Source organism: Hoplias malabaricus, chromosome 17 (genome assembly GCF_029633855.1).
Source record: "Hoplias malabaricus isolate fHopMal1 chromosome 17, fHopMal1.hap1, whole genome shotgun sequence".
NCBI classification, from domain to species: Eukaryota; Metazoa; Chordata; class Actinopteri; order Characiformes; family Erythrinidae; genus Hoplias; species Hoplias malabaricus.
In genome coordinates, this window is record NC_089816.1 from 25,995,143 (window position 1) to 26,012,382 (window position 17,240).

The window sequence follows — 17,240 nt, forward strand, 5'->3', positions numbered from 1 at the left end:
TGATGGGAGAATCACTTCTCAGAGAGAGAGAGAGCGAGAGAGAGAGAGTGAGAGAGAGATTTGTGTGTGTGTGTGTGTGTGTGTGTGTGTGTGTGTGTGTGTGTGTGTGTGTGTGTGTGTGTTTGTGTGCTTTACTCATTTACAATATTTAAATTATTTCCAAATTATTTGGAATTAAGTATTTTTACATTGACTTACATTGAAAGTTAAGAATGTGTGTTTCTTCTCTTGTAAGTTACTATTTTGGAGCTAAATAATTTTCTTTAGGCAGCAATGATATATAAACCACCTCATTATTCCTACACTCATTATCTATATTCCCATCCCCATTTCCCATATAACTGCACTTTGTAGTTCTACAATTACAGACTGTTCTACAATTAGAGACATACCTGTTGCTCTACTAACCTGTTATTTAAAGGTCAGGACCCCATAGGACCACAAAGCAGGCATTATTTGGGTAATGGGCTCAGACCTGCAGTGACAATGATGTGATGGTGGTGTGTTAGTGTGTGCTGTGCTGTGCTGGTACAAGTGAATTGGACACAGCAGTAATGCTCGAGTCTCTAAACACCCCAGTTTCACTACTGCACAAAGAATAGCTGACCAGTGACAACTGTTGAAGGATTACAGCACTGAGGAATACTAACTGTGCAACAACAGATGGACTATTGTATCTGACTTTATGTCTATAAGGTGGACTAACACGTGCTTAAAAAAACAGCAGCATTGCTGTGTCTCATCCATCCTCATACCATTGCAACATCTCACCAACATATCAGTGTCACTGCAGTACTGAGAATGATTCATCCAAAACATACCTGCACTTCGGGGGTCCTGTGGGGGTCCTGACTGCTGAAGTATATGGTGAAATCGGGCTAACAAGTTACTAACAAGCAACAGATGCACTACAGTCTGCAGATGGTAAACTACAAAGTGCATTTCCATGGTAAGTGGTGCTGATAAAATGGTAAAAGGATGTAGAAATAAAAAGGTATTTTTTATGGCCATTATATTTTCCTGATTATAGATCTGTACTAACACTGTAAAATATGTCAGCATTTGTCACTGTGTATGTATGAGTGTGGGCACATAATCAGTCCATTTTATACCTAATAAAAACATTAAAACCCACGTGGTGAAACCCAGCAAAATGTTAGCTCTAAGTGTTGATGTGTACACAGTTAAAGTTCCCTCCAATGTTTTGGGACACCTAGCTTGCCACTTTCTTTAACAACCCACACATGTTATTACCTAGTTGTGATGTCAGCACTCTTGAGCACTCATTTTAAACAATCTTTGAGCCAAAAGCTTTCAGTATGTACTTCTACATACATTATGAGAACACAACTAGCCTAAACTTTGTATAATTCTGTGACTATAATCTATGAAAACATCACCAGCTCCCATGATTGCTCTGAAATCATAATATATCTGACAGGGTACCAAGCAGCTATTTTAATTTAAAATCAAGTCCGTTTTCCACATGAAAAGAAGAGTCTCATTTCACTGCGATAGAGCAATAATCGTGTGTTTACCTTTCGCATTTGTAACAGCAGCCCCTCAAACTCACGCAGGTCCAGAGTGGGCCCGTTATAGGTGGCACTGCTATTGGCTGCCCGGCCCAGCCAATAGATTGTGATCAAAACCTGTAAAGGACAGGGAAAAGACTTGTAAGCAATGGTATTCATTTACCCATTTATCAATATGACTCACATTCACCAGTACATCCATTTTTTCTTTGTTTGATATTCATTCACCAATTTATCAGTCTTATATATTTACATGTTTTATAACTAGTATTAACTTTGTTTCCTTTTAATATAAACTTTGCCTATGTAAATGTGAACAGATGGTTTAATTCATAGAGGTAACGATTCCATTTGAGGATGCAGTAGATGAAGCATTCAAAAGGAAGAAGCTGAAGTACCCGGACTTGGTGGCTCGAACGCAGGTGGCAGGCATATGTAAGACCGGTGGAGATAGGTGTTAGGGGATTTGTAGCTAAAACTGCCACACCCCTGCTTGTGCAGTTCAGAATCAAGGGCCAGAAACTAAGCACAGCTGTGAAGGAGTTATCAGAAACAGCTGAAAGGTCTAGTCTGCCATTGTGTATAAGGAGAGGCAAGGCAAGGCAAGGCAAATTGCATGGGGAAATGCACTGTAGAGATGCTATCGTGATTGTTATAAAGTTCACAAAGAACTGGTGGCACTGAGCATGCCTTAACGGTGCCAGTGGGGCTAGGCACAGCCTTAGTCAACAGTTGTTGATGGTAAAGTGTAAGGTTGGACTGTAAAGCTGACTTGGAGGAGGGTGGGTCTGGGACGCCAGACTTCAATGTTGAACCTTCTGGAGGTGTTGTTGGCTTAATTCAGCGAAACACCAATGAGAAGAGGTGCCTACCTGATGACCCCTGTGAAGAGCTAGTGATACAGTGGGTGGTTTTGTGTACTCATGGGCTGGGCTCAATGAGTAAACGTAGTTATTAAGGATAGCTTGTTGCTGATCAGATGATAAACGGCCACAGGAACCTTAGTGTTGTGGTGTAGGATTCAACGGAACGTGACTGCAGGTAGGAAGAGAGTGTGTTGGGCCCTACGTGAATCTGGATTGGCACAGTATATTTTACATCTTATCCTATGTATGATTATAAAAAGTTTACTGGCACATCAATCACACAGTGTGTACTTTTTAAATCTGCCTCGAGAAATGCCTATAACCTGAGTTTTGTGTTCTGTTTTTACAATTTTGCTATGATTAAATGACCATACTTATCAGCGTAAAAAAAGAATAAAACATAGGGAGCAGTGATTTTGAGAGAGAACCAAGTATAACTTTGGACTTAACATTGGAGATGTTGAACATAAACGACTTTGGGGGATTAGGGGTTTTGTATTGGAATTATGTTCATGTTTTATTGCCAAATACGTACTATTACATTTATCATCGTGGCTAGGGATAATGTGGTTGAGTTAGAATTGTTAGAGAGGTTGTAACCCACTGTCCCCCTGGAAAGTACACTGTGGACAAGGAATATTAGTGTGGGAAGTGAGCATTCATTAAGTTACTGTTTCAGTATCAGAAAAACAATGTACCACAATAAACACATCTGCCACATGACCCTCCCTCTGCAATCTCACCTCCAAAACATTTAAATGAACAAGTCAGACCTAAACATTCCCTCAAGGTCTAGGCCATGTATGGAGATAAAGAGTATACCTTTTATTTAGTTGGTGTGTTCATGCTTGAGGTGAACAGCCACATTCAAGTTTTCACAGATTGCAAATTAAATCAGCCCAGCACTTTAGGCCTTAGCACATCTAAACTGCACTGTGTTTTTAAACTGGAAAAGATCTCACGTTTAAGCAAGTTACTGGCTTTGGGACATTTACCAAAAAAGCATATAAACATAATGAAATAAGTGAAAAGCATGAAGTGCGTTTATTAAACCACTGAAAAGATCAGAAGCCTCAAAATCAGATGTGACTGCTTACTGACATTGTCACAGACAAGGCAAACAAACAGCAAGCTGTGTTTGTTATCATTTCATTGTCACATCTTCATCAGTCATGATGACTTGCTCTTCAATAAAAGAGGGGACGTTTAAATGTGGAACTCTCACAGAGTCTTATGCAAATTTTTAGACAACCCTGGTTAAATTATATGTCATTTAAAATAAGTAATTCTATATTTTTGTGGAATAGATAACAAAAAGATAAATAAGTATGTTGTACAATTTCAACATAACAGCTGTTACTGGAAAAACCTGACAGTGTTACAATCACACATACAGTAGGTGTACTGTGTGTAAGGTGGCCTTCTGTTCAAACAAGACAAAGCCTCCATTATAGCAGCACCATAAATAACTAAGACAAAGGCCAGGGGTCTGCTGTCTACTACAGGGCAGTTTTTGAGGAAATGTTTCTAGTTGTTTTCTAGTAAAAACTTCTGCAAACATATGTTTGAACACTTATTATTTTAAGGTTATTAAAATAATTCTTCTGTATTTTTGGACAAATCTCTATGTATTGTGTTTGTGGAAAATTATTCATTAACACAGAAAAGATTTTTGATTAATTTCCCTGTCCTTAGAAAATATCTAAATACCCACTCACAAGAAAATACATAATGGAAATCAACAGGCAAATTCCAGTCCTTCTGCACTTGTCAACCTCATCTCTATCTGCTGCCACTTTTGCTAAATGTTAAATGCAGGGTATATTTCAGGCTTTTTCATTCTAATCTATCTCACACCTCTGTAACATGTGATCAATAATATATTTTTTAATAATAATTTTGTTGCAGGACATTAAAAAACCAAAACGTTTCAAGTAGAATTAAAGGATGTCCAGTTAAAGTAATGTTCCAGCTTTTTTATCCTGGGAAATATTTAATACTGCTACTACTACTGTTAGTCTATAAACAAATTCCAAACACTTCCTTCAGATGATACCAGTGTTAACAGTGAGATGGAATTCCACACTCTCTTTACACCATTACTGCTTTTCTGTTGTTTGTTTGAAAGAGATGTCGTTTTTTTGTGAAACTACAGATGTTTCCCTAAGTACTATACATGTTTTCAACATGATACATTGTTTCTGTCATTAAAAAACAAGGCCCTAATATAGGTCCTAAATTGTTAAATGTATTGCTTACCATCTCTCACTTGATAAAGATTGAGAGAAGTAGATTTCCAACACCAAACAAAGTCTGTTTACCCTTATAACTTCATGCATAGCTGTAGACAATTCTTGGTAAAATGACAGCTACCAGACTGTCCCTACCTTAAATATAGAAATAATACATGTCTCTTGATTCCTGGAGCTGTTTTTTCAGGGCTTGTCCCTTAGGCCTTTCTCTATCGGATCACAACACTCGTCACTCCACTTTTAAACAGTGATCTCTTTCTCTAAACAGACTTAGCCTACCTAAGATTGAAAGGAGTTTACACAGGGACTCATGTAATGCACTGCCAATATTCACGTGTCAACACAGGAAATTTCACATACCGAACTATTTAGGCCTCATACGTTTCCAAAACACGAAACTCAATAAGCAGCATGAGATTGAGCCATGTAAAACAGAGATACATATCTATTCCGTGAAGGCAAGAATCATGTTGACAAAGCAAATGAGAATGCATAGGACTGTGAATGTGTGTGTGTGCGTATGTGTGAGTGAGTGAGTGAGAGTGCAGAATGAAAACATCTCCAGTTTGTCCAGTTCATACCAATAATGTGTGGACATGTGTGGAAAATGATACAAAACAATATCAAAACAATACAATATAATTCAGTGCAATATCATACACTGTGAAGAAAATTGATGTACAGATATTGCCCTTGAAGCATTATCCATTGTATAATGTATATTCATGAATACAACAGCCAGTTTTACAGCCAGTTTGTTAATTCAGTTTTACTAATTCAGGAGAAATAAACTCATTCAGATTTTTATATCTTTAATTCAGGTCATTCTAACAAACCACATTCTTCTATTAAGATGCTTTCTGTCAAATTCTCTGTTCAACTGCCTTTGTGAATTCATTAAATATCATATACAGGATGCTTTACAGAGGGTAAATTATATTCTTATATAGATATTTAGGATTGTTCTGAATGTACAGATTCCACTATTCATATTATGTAGAAGGAACTTGTAAACCATTGTGTTTAATTTCTCAAATGTAAGGGCGCTTTATGCAGAAGGGCATTGCTGGACTGGACACAGAATAACGGATACAAACACTCAGCATGTAAATGAGGACAGTATGACTACTCAACTCAGAGGAAACAAATATATGCCAGCAATCAGCCAGCAATCAGAATCACACACACTCAAACACACTCTGTAATGTCAGACAGATCAGTTTAAGCACAGGGAGGTCTTGCAAAAACACAAGGACAAGCTAAAGCCACAGTGCAGTATGTGAATTATTGATAAAGACAGGATCAAGGTATAAAATAACTCCCTCACTGTTCACAGATTATAAATATTGAGGAAACAATAAGGAAAAAGTGAAACATATATATCTGACTTACATTTTTCAGCTTCCTGCTGCTGTCTGAGCCTCTGTGAATGAGAAAGAGCGTGAGTGACAGAGTGAGGTAACGGGTGAGGTAACAATAGACAACAGACACAGAGTTTTTTAAGGAATACACACACACACACATATATATATATATATATATATATATATATATATATATATATATGTGTGTGTGTGTGTGTGTGTGTGTGTGTAATAAATTTATATTTCTTTAATATACGATATTAAAAGAGAATGAAAATAAATTATTTGTAATATGTGAGGACGTATATACAGCATTTCTTTCACAAACAGGACATACTGTCCTGTAATTATATGATAACACACGCACTCACTAAACAAAAGCAGACACATCAAAGAGTCCACATGGTCCAGGCTACAAAGCCAGGTGCATTCACACTAGGAAACCAGAGCAAACTAGATCTTCAAGCTGATAGCGTAATGAAAACACAGGCACTACCACTCAGAATGTTTAAAAAACCCATAGATGTTCTACTATTTTTTTTCAAGGAGGAATATCTGCCCAATCTAGTGGACATATTCAATTACACTGCTGTGGAACAGGGATAATGGAGGGAATTGTTCCTCCATACCACTTTTAGACTCCAAACATGGGAAGTGCAGTCCGCAATTTTATTTATAGTATAAACGTGAATGATGCAGAGTTCATACCACTGCAGTGAGCAGGGATGCCCAGTAAACTGAACACAAACCATGGCCCATACTATAGGTTTCAATCATTCATGACCATTTTTTTTAATATATCTGTAGACAGTTGACTATAGTTTTCAGGTCATCCACCAATGCATACACATCTACAAGCACTTTGTGGTTAGAAGTGTCATTATAAAAACAGGTTTCAAAGCGTATTAGATCACCTTTCCTGACAGCATCCTTTCTTTTCTCTCTCTCTCTCTCTCTCTCTCACCTGTCATAAAATGCTCTGTTTCCATCAGCTCACTGAATGGCTGCATACTTTAGATATGTGCTCACTTCATGGATCACACCAGGCTTCAGCTCTCTCCACACATCACTGGAAAGTGTGATGCTGATGGAGAGATATGACAAGGCCAGATTAAAGTCAGAAGAAAACAAGTGCAGGTCAGCACAGGTATATCCGAAAGAAGGAAAATAGTCAAGAACACTTTCCACAAAGTATGTATTAATAATAATAATAATTATTATTATTATTATTATTATTATTACTATTAATATATGAGGAATCACCAAACTTTTGCAGTTAAATTGGCATTACCAATTGACCTTTACCAATGATCTTTTTTTATCCTCAACTCTACAGCTGTATCATATTTCACCAGATTGTAACCACTTATAAACTAATGATAGCATCAACTATGTGAATTTATTGCGACTGCAATATAAAATGTGATTCGTCTTTCAGCCATACCTAGCAGTTACACTGATGTGGCACACATGCCATCATTCCACTATAGTCATCAGGTCAGGGTTAATTTTGTGCTAAATTTGGTGTATTATTTGTCCAACAGGGGTTCTGTTGTTAATAGTTAAGATGTGTTCTAGTGGCTTTGGCAGCAGATAGCAAACTAAAACACACACACACACACACACAGCTAAGCATGAAGATGCAAATGCCCAATCAAAAAATCGCTTGAAACTCAATCGTTCCTCCTTGTCCTTGCAGACTGAACAGACCAGTCTGGTAACCATGGTGACTCTCTCTTTCATTTCTTACTGTAGTATCCCAGGACACACCCTCCTCATGACTGACGGCCTGTCTCTGATAGGGCACAATACATCGTCACTATGACACCAGGCATTGGCCAAACCCATTTAGGCTTACTGAGGACATGTTTTATTTTGATGGTCATTGGGATAGAGGGAAAGGAGAGAGAGAGAGAGAGAGAGAGAGAGAGAGAGAGAGAGAGAGAGAGAGAAATGCTGAGAAGAAAACTGAGAAAAAGAAAGTTTTATCTTACCCACACACACACACACACACACACACACACACACACACACAGGATACAGAGAATAAGCATCCTTCGACAGCATGTGAAAATAAACACACACACATATTCCTCTCCAAGCCTGGATATTTAAAGACATGCAGTACCACAAGTTTAAGTACACCTGATGGAATTCTATAATATTATGGATACGTGGAATGCGCTATAACCAATACACACCTCAGTTATTTGGCTGCTTTCAGCAGTACTGTGAATATTTCTGACTCTGTAAATTTCTCTAGAATGCCTTTCACATCAAAACCACCTGATTGACACTGATTACATCTTAAAGACTAATGTTTACAGATATTTTGAAATATCAGTGAATTTCCTTCGAATTTAAACCTAGAATCCAACCTTAAATGTCCCTTAAAATATCTAAAAGCTTCCACGGCAAAGTGACTGTGGAGAACATTTAACTGGCAAATTACAGTTTTAAAAGCCAGGGCATGTGCACGCACACACACACACACACACACACACACACACACACACACACACACACACCAGACTGTTACATGACCCAGATGGCATAAATGTAGTTGAAATCAATTAAGCAAAATATAATAAAAATGCATCATAATCTTTATACATGTCCCTTTATACCAGTATTCCCATATACTGGATGTCCTTGGCAGTAAAAAACACAATTGTGTCTGTCTATCGTTTATGCTTCAAAATAAAAGCGCAATGCTCTGGGTGTGACAAGGCCTCTATAACTGTCAAAAAGCCTTAACTGTGAAAAAGTAATAGAGAAAAGAGAATGGAAAGCTGCTGGTGTTTTCCTAACAATGCCCCGGTCTCCCCGTAGCCCACACCTCAACATCACTGAATTTGTTTTGGATGACTTGGATTATAAAAGACCAAATTATAACAAATTATAAGACTGAACTGAAATTATCACTGCAGATTCCTTTGAAAAAAATGTTTGGAATGTTTTATCTTTGTAATCATCCGTTTAATCAATCAGTCAATCAATCAATAAATCATAAAATGAATCAATAATAAAAGGGAGGTTTCTTTTTTTTTGTACAGCGCTGTATACAGAGTTTAACAATAAAGAATAGTGTTACATATAAGACACACTCAATAACAGCATGGTGCAGTGTAATCACAGTGTGACATTCCTAACACTCAAAACGAGACCCATAATGTCAGACTCAACCACACACACACACACATACACACACACACACACAGACTAATGGACATGTATTTAATGTGTAAAGTAAAGGGGTCTTACTTGTTGTTGCGTGTGTCCTGCAGGTCTCCAGTGTCAAACAGCTGAGATCCCTTCAGTCCCAACTCTTCACAACCTCTCAGGAACAGAGCCAGGTTATCCTGCACACAGCCACAAACCCATGAGTTCAGCTCCCAAACCGATCGTCACACACATGGAGACAAACTCTCTCACAGTTTTTCAGTGTCTGTGTCTCTCACTCGCAGAACAGCAGAGGAAGCAAAGTGACGCCAGTGGATTGTGGCCAGTCACAAACTGCTCAGGCTCAACAAACCTCTCTCTCTCTCTCTCTCTCTCTCTCTCTCTCTCTCTTTCTCTCTCTCTGCCACCCTCTCAGTCTCTCAGCTCGCCGTTGCTCTCTCACATTCCCCTCCCTTTCTTTATTTTGCTTTGCCACTCACTCTCATCTCTTCTTTTCTCCCTGCCACCCCCTCTCTCTCTCTTTCAACCACTCTGCCTCTCCTTCTCAATGTCTCTTTGCTATTCTCACTCAAAGTTTCTTTCAATACTTTCTCTCTCTCTCTCTCTCTCTCTCTCTCTCTCTCTCTCTCTCTCTCTCTCTCTCTCTCTCTCTCTCGTTATTGTATCAATTACAGCATTTCCAAAGCACAGAAACAGCAATTTCCATTCTTTTCTGTGTGCAGTTGAATGAAAAAATGGTTAACAGCAATAACAACAAAAATAATAATAACTGTCCTCTTCTTGTTTGTTTAGATGCTATGGGCATGTACCACTTTCAACTCGATACTTGTATTTCTTTCAGCTTCTCATTGTTGGAAATGCTATATGCTCTAATACTTAACCTGTTTCTCAGGTGCAGTAAATACTCTCTCTCTCTCTCTCTCTCTCTCTCTCTCAATGAGCAGGTGTCTTTTGTTCCGGTCTGCAATCTGAGCTCCTCTCTCCTCCGCTCTTTTCCTGCACTCCTCTCTGGTTCCCAGCACTTCTGAAAAGGCCCCCCAACTCCTCTGTCTCTCTCCCTGCCTCTCTCTAAAACCTAGAACAGTGGCATAGTTTCCTTTCCCTCAAGAGTGTGGCCACACTTTTGTTTTGGAATGATGGAGCGACAGGATGGGGGAGATTAAGGACTGAAAAAAAGATGAGAAAAACCAAGTACTAAGCAAGAGGTGGACAGAGAAACAGAGAATGTGATGTGACACAGAGAGAAGAGATAAAGATGTCTAAAAAGAGTGCGAGAGAGAGAGAGAGAGAGAGAGAGAGAGAGAGAGAGAGAGAGAGAGAGAGAGAGAGATGGGGGTGGAATTAGGTCTCAGTACAAAGTCTTCATGGCTAAATGCAAGCAAATGCTTGTCACAATGTTTAAAATATAGAGTAAAGCCTTCCCACTATAGTGCAGCAAAACAGAGGCTATCATCTATTGATAAATTAATCCCATTGATATCAGAAGAAACACTGAGCAGTTGTCTTCTAATTAGTGGGATATACAGCCATTACATACAGCCACTATATCACACACAGTATATCGTCAATACATCACCTCACATTCTCATAAAGGGCCTGATACCTGATGTTAAAATAGCAATCAGTCATTTGTCGCTTTGGTTCTTTGTCGCATTTTTCATGGTTCATGTCAACTCTGAAATCCTATATGAGAAAATCTTTATCAAAAACATTACACAAACAAAAGAAAGAAAAGAAAACAAAAGAAAAGGAGCACATTACTGAAAAAGGAAACCAAAATGAATCCAGATTCAGCCAGCAAGCCCTTCACCTTTTCCCTCTTTCAACACCAGCACAACACACTGCCAAACAACACACACCAAACACACCATGAGCTGACAGCAGCAAAAGAACACCATCAGCATGCAGGAAAAATGCAGGGGAGAGAGACAACATGAATGTTGGGGGTGAGAGAGAGAGAGAGAGAGAGAGAGAGAGCAAAGTACAGAGAAAGAAAGACAAATGTTTGTGCTCTGATCAACGTTTTAAAACTTTAAGTATGAGCATAGAAAACAACAGTGTTTGTACAGCATGATCCAGTATAAAAACACCTTCTTAGAACATGAGTAAAGATAGAAGGCCAACGAAAGCAAATCCCTCCCAACGGCATTAGAACACTCCTCCAAAAGAGCCATTTACAAACATATTCAGTTTATTCCAGCTGAGATAAAGACATAATCTTCCAGTTGAAATAGTAAAGTATGGAGACATATAAATAGTTTCCACTCATTTGCTACTAACCAAACATAATAGGTTATTGTACTAAATACTTCTGCATGCTTTTTTGCTGATAAACATCCCCTACATACAGCAGGCTTTTTTCTTTTTTTTTTTTTTTTATTGCAAGCCACCGCACTGACTTGGCTCACTACACTGACTTGCTCACTCACTTACACACTCACTCACTCATGTTTAGCAGGCAGAAGATTCTCCACAAGGGGGAGTGAAATAAAAAATGCAACCACAAGTAAAATGACTATGCATATGTTTTTGTACTGCTTATCAAAACTGCAACCTGTTTCTTTTGCGATTGGACAGGTCACATTTTGGACTCCTAATTTAACACTTTAGGAGAATTGAAGTGAGGGAATGAGGTCAATCGTATTAGATTTGCAATAAATTACAATAGAAAAGAAACACTAAAAACAAATGCAGAATCGTGCAATATTTTTTGTCAGATTCTCCTTTTTTGTCAATAAATAAAAATATATATGTATATTCAATAGTTATATATTCAATATATATATATATACATATTGAAATTCCTGTTTATTTATTACAAATGTAGCTTTGTGTAGAATTAGTTTAACTTCCTTATTACGTTTTACTTACCTATATGACACAGTCATGAACTTTGTTAACCCAAAACACCACCCCACAGCAGCAGCCGACACAGAAAAAAAAACCTGGATGACCTGTACAAGAGTGTCCCGTGTTTCTAATGAACTCCGGGTCTAACAGTGGAGATTTCATGAAAGGCCAAGTCTGCCATTAGCGGAAAACAGGAAAAGGAAGTAGGGGGTGGAGGGGTGGGAGTGGTCCTGTTTGATGAGGATGAATGAGATAACAGTAGCCTTCTCTGTTTATGCATTTCTCACTTTGTTAATTGCCCTTCTCACCTACCAGCACGGAGTCCAGTTTACTACAGTTACACGCCATTTTAGCGCTGGGAGGAGTGTGAGCTCTGAAAAAGCTCTCTGCCAAGAGGCTGGACAATGCTAGCGTTGAAAGCAGACTCATGCACATGTCTGAAGGGTTGTTTCATTCCTTGAAAACCCCACCTTGTTGATAAGCTGCTGGGGGCCAGTGCAGCAGGAGTCATAAACCTAGAGCTGCATTGAAGAGGTGATTTCTCAGCAGGCTTACAGTAATACCTTATTATAAGTGTAGCACAGTGAAAAATCAGATTACACAGCTTTCTCTTACCTCAAATGTGTCACATTAACTAACAAAAGCACTACTTAGGATCCATTAGTCACCATCAGAAGGCTTTTTATTTTGAATCTATTTTCATCCTTTAAAAATTAAAAATGTGTAGAATCAAGAGTATTTGTAGAGTAGAATACCAGCTACATCTGCAGGCTTAGGCCATATTTTACAAGGTCAAACAAAGGGCTATGAATGCAGTGACCAAAGATGGCCATAAATGCCAGTATTTTCTCCTTTAAAAACTATAACAACCATTGTATTATCTTAGTTTAGCGTAGCTTTAGTTCATTGTGTCCCTTTACTTTGTAGCAAGCAAAAAACATTGCTAGTCTCAGTAGTTAGCTAGTAAATTTCCAGTTCCACCTTAAATAGTGAAGCAATTAAATTCTAGCACCTGTGGCTACTGCAACATTTAAGGTGGAAATGGAAGTTTCAATCAAAAATCCGCTGAATAAGCTGTTGAATTCATCTTCATTTCACAGAGAGTTAGGAGTGGGTGAATATATAGGACTGCCAATCGCTAAGACATATCATTTTACCCTAAATTTAACTAAATTAAAGTCCAGCCCCACTTCCATCTCTGATATCACTGCAGTCTGGCAGCATATCCAGTGAAGAGCTGTTCTTTTTTTGTGTTCTAATGACACATTGGGCTCTTGAGGGGCTGTTCAATTTTATAGGGGATCATTTTAACCACTACAACTCAGGTTCCAGGGGCAAGATAACACTTTAAAAAAAGTAGTAGGGGTAAAATGAAGAAATGGTCTCCACCTTTTGTTTTTTTGTTAGCTGGCAAACTTCAGCTTGTTTTCCTTCTAATTTCTGTGGTTTGGGAAATCTATTCTTTCCACTGTAAAGATGATTTGATGGTAATTATGCTTACTTGAGTAAAATAAGTCATTCTCAAAAGAATTAGAACAGCTTGTCTCCAGAATTACCCCCAAAAGCAGTGTTCAAATGTTTGTCCCACCTTTAGGCTACATGGTCAGAAGGATCAGAAAATCTCAGAGTAAAAAATGGCACCCTTTTGAATGCAAATATACACCAAAATACAAGGATTTCATTTTCAATTTTGAGTGTCTGAGTAGTCATCCGTGTGCATAATTCTACGTAATTAGTACATAACAGTCAGTTAGTTAGCCTTAGGATAACCTATAAGGCAACACCCAATAAACAATCACTTTTTGACCTGAACATATTTCTGATCAACATTTGGGGCAAAGGGAATATTGTGTAAACCTGTGTCATTCCTGCCAAACTATGTCTTTAAATTCTGAAAAAAAAGTCAAGTAAATGGGTGTGGAGTTAACAAGACCATGGGGAAGTAACCATGGGTGTAATCACAGCAGATCCTGCCGTATTGACACACCACAAAGAGGAACAAGGGGCAGTCTCAGAAGTGAGGCTCTAATGAGATAATGCAGTGTTATTGGAGCCAAGGGACCAAGGTGGGGGGCAGTAAGGAATGCTTGTGTAATTATCCATACTGCTGAAGGCCTGAGGTGGGCGGCAGTGCTGATTAGTGGACAGCGAAGATAAGATGACTGGAGCAAGAGCAAGGAGGAAACTGCCCAGCCAAACCAAACTTCCTTGAAATGCTTTAACTGTGGCTTGGTACTTCAACATACAGCCTGTGATTTTCACTGTGCTTTCCCTCTTTTTCACCCTCTCTCTCTCTATCTCTATCAACCTCTTTGTCTAACTCTGTCTTTTTCTTTTTAGTGTTCAACACATAATCTTTATAGTGGACACAACCTCAAACTCATTCTCGTCTGGAAATGAAAGGGGCTTTATATCATTAGCCGATACTGTCTTATAGCCTTAACCTATTAACTTTAATCTAATATTTGAAATGTTTTAAAACTGCTGGTCTTGTATTTGCCACTTGTTTAGGCATTGACTTTGAACATGGTTTTAGAGCTTTTACAAAACATGTCACTTATGCTAATCACCACTCTTATGCTGTTTTGAAGCTATGATGCTAATGAATGGTTCCAACTTGTGTTAGCTCATTAATGTTAAGTGAGTGAAATGTGTGAGTGAGTGAGTAATTAAGTGAGCTCCATGAGCTGCTTCACATTTACAATAGAATAAAAATGAAATAAAATAATATTATAAAAATACACAAAAATTCAAGATGATGTAACCCTACTTGTATTTTTCTGCAAAAATGTTTATGCACACGTACATGCGGACTACTGTTCCATCCTTTCTTAGCCATTGTCTGTTTTCCTGTCCTTCACCCTCTTGTCAACTGTTCAAATGCACTTTGCCCCCCTTCTGCAGTGAGGGAGGAGAAATGAAAACCACCCTTCACCCCCCAGATGCTTTTAAAGCACACTTGTGTTCATTCACTCGAAGAAGGAGCAAGCTGAAGTGAGGGGACCCCAACGCCCCCCACCACACACACACACACACACACACACACACACACCCCACACACACACACGCACTCCAACACCCCCAGGGACAAACACAGCATTGATGTGCAAGTTCTTACGACGAAAGGACTGGAGCAGAAGAAAGAAAAAGTCCCTGAAATAAAACACAAGGTGGATTTACTCTGTACGAGTTCAAGAATCAAGTCTAAGAAATACAGCTACAATAAGATCAGATTTATACACAGGGTGTAAAGATTGAGACAAAATTATATATAGCTTCTATGAGAATGCTAATATGGCTAACAGAGGAATAACAGAGAATAATATTCTATTTATTTTTATTATGAAATGCAGTGGGATCATTTACCCAGTAATGCATAGGGTTATGATTTTTAACGCTTTGAGACTCTCTCCAGCACGAGGAAAGTAGCTTTATATGAGATAAATATATTCATCTTACACTTCTGTTTACATTAGTGCTGCACTACGAATCCAGGTCCACAAAATGCCAACAACAGTAAAAAATAAATACAAATCATGCGAGTGAAGTCCAAGACAGTTGTTGCATTCCTATGGAGCGTTTCCCTATACCAGCTGCATTGGCACAATTTAGCATCTATGCTCATAATGAGTGCACCTTAAAGTTATAAGATTTGATACACACTTTAGGACAAGTATAATGTGTTTCAGTTATATCAAGAGAAAGAATGTGTTTAAGAACTGTTTCACATAGTGCTGGGCAATGAATTGTGGCCCTACCTGCCACATGGAAGCAACCTAAATGCCGAGGTGTCTGTGGACATGCTGTGTTTTAATGATTAAGATGACACTGAACAAAAAGAAAAAAGTATTGTCGCAGTCACACAGCTCCAGGGACCTGGAGGTTGTGGGTTCGATTCCCGCTCCGGGTGACTGTCTGTGGGGAGTTGGTGTGTTCTCCCCGTGTCCGCGTGGGTTTCCTCCGGGTGCTCCAGTTTCCTCCCACAGCCCAAAAACACACGTTGGTTGGTGGATTGATGACTCAAAAGTGTCCGTAGGTGTGAGTGAATGTGTGTGTGTGTCTGTGTTGCCCTGTGAAGGACTGGCGCCCCCTCCAGGGTGTATTCCTGCCTTGCGCCCAATGATTCCAGGTAGGCTCTGGACCCACCGCGACTCTGAATTGGATAAGCGGTTACAGATAATGAATGAATGAATGAATGAATGAATGAATGAATGTTTCAGTGACCAAAGCACAATCACACACCAAATATATACAGTGCTCAAAAAAACAAGAGAGGAAGAAGCTCCCAACAACATTAGAAAAAATATCCCAGCTTTAATATTGAAGCATTTTTACAGTACGAGCCTCGTGAACTAAGAGGGTCAAAAATCTAAAAACAAAATAATCGTTCATTAATCATAATTGTGGTAAAATGTACAATTAAAGGTGATATTGATTTGCACTCATATCGCCCAGCACTAGTTTCACAGTACATTGGTAAATGCTGTGAGGAGGTCTGGATAAGAATAACTGTAGAAGAGGAATCTGGGGAACCACACATTAAAATTCCTCCCCTGTTCAGAAATTAACCCCGTACTCATCGATTTTTTGTGTTCCACTGTCATTTCAACAAAGGAGTAATAAAAGTGATTTGTCATCCTCAAAGCCTGTTTCATAAGGAAAAATAAAGCCTTGGAGCGGGCAGAAAAAATTCAGTCTTCAAAGCCAAATAAGCATCCAGCAGGGGACTACACACACACACACTTTTATGCACACATTCCAGACAGGCATGCACTTGTGTAGCTATCTTTAGAAGTATTTTTTTTTCATGGAAATATATTCTACAAATAAATATTTTTATGCTTGGAGATAAACCCTTAGCAACTTAAAAGTACATAAGTACATTGTCAAAATATAAAATTGTTATATTAATTCTTTTAATTTTAAAGTATGGTTTAAATATATCAAATATTTCATGTTTTTCTGGAGAAGCTACAACTTATCAAATTATAAATGATTTAGTTTTTAAGGGTAAAAATCATAACAATGTCCCCTCTTTGCTCTTTAGCTTCTACACTTCTGAAAATGCTGTGACTGGGTGCTGGAACATTGCTGAAAGGATTTGATGGCATTTAGCCAACAAATTAGCAAGTTCATATACTAATGATGCATGATTAGACTGAATGCTGATTGAAGGGTGCTTCATCATTCTTC

General features: G+C 38.5%; 1 protein-coding gene across 9 annotated transcripts in view; it reads right to left on the bottom strand.

Moving 5' to 3' along the window:
• Nucleotides 1-17,240, bottom strand: part of limch1b (LIM and calponin homology domains 1b) — a 92,448-nt gene that overhangs the window by 34,807 nt on the left and 40,401 nt on the right. For all 9 annotated transcript variants that reach the window (XM_066648681.1, XM_066648675.1, XM_066648680.1 and 6 more), the window contains exons 4-6: nt 9,279-9,376; nt 6,043-6,073; nt 1,539-1,649 (exon numbers count right to left, since the gene is read on the bottom strand). In XM_066648681.1, coding sequence (XP_066504778.1) covers nt 1,539-1,649; nt 6,043-6,073; nt 9,279-9,376 — 240 coding nt within the window. The remainder of the gene's footprint in view (nt 1-1,538; nt 1,650-6,042; nt 6,074-9,278; nt 9,377-17,240) is intronic.